The sequence below is a fragment of the Anopheles aquasalis genome, chromosome 2 (assembly GCF_943734665.1).
Source record: "Anopheles aquasalis chromosome 2, idAnoAquaMG_Q_19, whole genome shotgun sequence".
Taxonomy (NCBI): Eukaryota; Metazoa; Arthropoda; class Insecta; order Diptera; family Culicidae; genus Anopheles; species Anopheles aquasalis.
The window spans coordinates 20,942,501-20,945,000 of NC_064877.1; the positions used below are offsets into that span (position 1 = coordinate 20,942,501).

A 2,500-nucleotide genomic window follows, 5' to 3' on the forward strand; every position below is an offset into this window, starting at 1 on the left:
ACATCCGTCCCCTTTGTTCATACGCGCAACTACAGTGCTCTGGCATCTTTCCGTAAAATAGTAAATCTATAGTAACTCTGGTGACGACGACGAACGGCTTGCCGAAATTCGGGATCTAAATCGCGATCATTATGTGATCCAACTGGGAGCGCACACCCTTCCCTACACGTCAGAAGGGTTGCACGGTCACCGAGAGGATCATCTATTGCACTACACGCTAACCAGCGCCGTCCGTCATTGGCGCGAATCGTCCGAGATGCGGAATGTTTGCTGCCGTTTTAATCATAAATTGCTTGAGCTTGGTATCAGTTCGAACCGGCCTAGGGTTTCCGTTTGCCCATCCATTCACAGTTGATTCATTCAGTTGACGACGGTGCTGACGGTCGCTGCTCCACGGGATCCGAAATCATCAGCTGAAAGCAGGCAAATCATACTAAAGTAACACTTCCAGGCTCGGAGTGTCCAGCTGGGACTGGGCGAAGGCACACCAGCAAGAACCATGGATGATAAAGGACAAGCGGGAAACGGAAAAAAGGAAGAGAGAGAGAGAGAGAGAGAGAGAGAGAGAGAGAGAAAGAGAAAGAGAAGAGATAGAACATGTGTGGGAATAGTCGGTCACGAACGGTTTGGTGTAGAAGACACTGAAAGGTTTCCCGGTTTCGGATGTACTAAGGTGATGATGAGCTGGCCGCCTAGAGCTGGCCGGTTTCTCCACGACTAGAGCTGGGCCACTACTGGGTTGTATGCTTGACTGTGTTTACCGTGGTAGTGTCATTGTCCGTGCTGGAGGAAGCAATGGAAGTGTCCGATATCAGTGTGAGGCTGTCGATCGCGGATGTAAGGCTGCTCGAGGGATCCGGACTACCGAGCGGACTCGTAACGCCTTCCGTGACCGATGGGAGTAGCGATTCGTTGGAAGATTGCCTACAGGAGGATGAGAAATCGAAAGGCAATATTAGTCGTACTATTGCTGTGAGCCATCGAAATACCGTTAACAGAAGTGTTTTCTGGCATGTATTCTACCCTCCATTGTTTCTAATCCCTGACTTGTAATCCTCCCTGATCTCAATTAAATCATACCTTATAGTGTTACAGATTTGTTCCGTTCAGCAAGTTTGAATTGACTGGAACAGCAGAGATGTTGGATTTTTATTTTTTGTAAAACACTAATTTCAATCGAACTTTCATTTCTGTGCAGAAGTACAATTCGACGTGCACGAATCAATTAATCAATCATCTTCCTATCTAGAGCGATCTAAAATCAATTTCTAGGGGTCAGCAGTACGCATCGCACTCTTCAAACTTCGAACGATTCAAACTCTAACAATCCGGTGCACCACAACCAAACTGTGCCACTATAGCTACACTGCTAAGCTCTCAAGCACGTGAACAGTGAACGCATCGGCCACACCCGTACTTACCGCTCAGACGTATGGTAATCACCCGGGGCCGAGTTGGAGCGCCCCGAGCGACAGAACCGTTCCAACCGCGAACCACCAGCCTGCGGTGCCCGACCGGAGATACCTTTGGTGAAGGGATTCTGGAACGAGTGCTTCTTGAGCATCGTCTTGATGAGAATCAGTGTGTCCAGCTTGGGGATGCTCTTCACCACGCTGTTCATATCCTCGTCGCTGATCTGCACCAACCGGCAGTTTTCCTCCTCGGTGGGCAACCGCACTGCACCGTTCTTCGTCAGCCACGGGTGCTCCTTGATCTGGGGCAGCGTGATACGTTGCTGTGGATCCTTGTCCAGCATGCGACCGATGAGATCGCGCAGCTCGTCGCTGATCGTACTGGTCGGTGGATACTCGAGCGGATCACCCTTGATCTTCTCGTACACTCCCGGCACCGACGTGGCAATAAACGGTACGTTACCGTGCACCAGCGAGTACAGGGTCGCACCGAGTGCCCAAATGTCCGCCGCTTTACCATTGTAAAAGTGCTGTCCCGGTAGCAGTGTTTCCGGCGCTCGAAAAGCGGGCGTACCCGCCGTCGAACCATTGTTCATGGCCGCATCCTCACCGAGAAACTCGTTGCAAACCCCCAAATCGGCCACCTTCACGCTACCCACATCCGACAGCAGCAGATTGGCCGGTTTTAGGTCACCGTGAATGATGCGCTGATAGTGCACTGGTGGGGTGTTTCGGTGTGAGACAGGACATCACCAGGACGAACGCCCGGAAGAGAGGATTCGAAATCGGAAGTTCCAATTAAGTTTCGTAATCGGATCGTGAGTGCTGATTGTTTAGCGAGCGTGATTCAGCGCGGTCTCGCCGCTGGTGCAGCGAGACCGTGCGGTACTTACGATATTCGACCCCCAGCAGCACGTCCCGAAACACATTCCAGGCACGTTCCTCACTCAGCGGAGTATCCGTTGGGATGCTTAGGACTTCACCCTGCTGGACCAGCTCGAACACGAGGTACAGCGAATCCTCCAGCGGATCGTCCAACACTTCCACCAGCTTCACCACGTTTGGATGGTCCAACTGGCGAGGGTCGG

General features: G+C 51.8%; 1 protein-coding gene across 8 annotated transcripts in view; it reads right to left on the reverse strand.

The window, feature by feature from the left end:
- LOC126570081 (calcium/calmodulin-dependent protein kinase kinase 2) overlaps window positions 1-2,500 on the reverse strand; it is a 78,175-nt gene that overhangs the window by 3,085 nt on the left and 72,590 nt on the right. For 6 of the 8 annotated variants that reach the window (XM_050227574.1, XM_050227572.1, XM_050227573.1 and 3 more), the window contains 4 exons: window positions 2,306-2,486; window positions 1,422-2,130; window positions 762-924; window positions 1-413 (listed from right to left, as the gene is read on the reverse strand). The exon at window positions 1-413 is cut by the window's left edge and continues 3,085 nt beyond it. In XM_050227574.1, coding sequence (XP_050083531.1) covers window positions 357-413; window positions 762-924; window positions 1,422-2,130; window positions 2,306-2,486 — 1,110 coding nt within the window. In that variant the 3' untranslated portion in view covers window positions 1-356. Of the gene's footprint in view, window positions 473-761; window positions 925-1,421; window positions 2,131-2,305; window positions 2,487-2,500 lie in introns of all 8 variants that reach the window. The other 2 variants (XM_050227576.1, XM_050227575.1) reach the window with 2 other exon arrangements.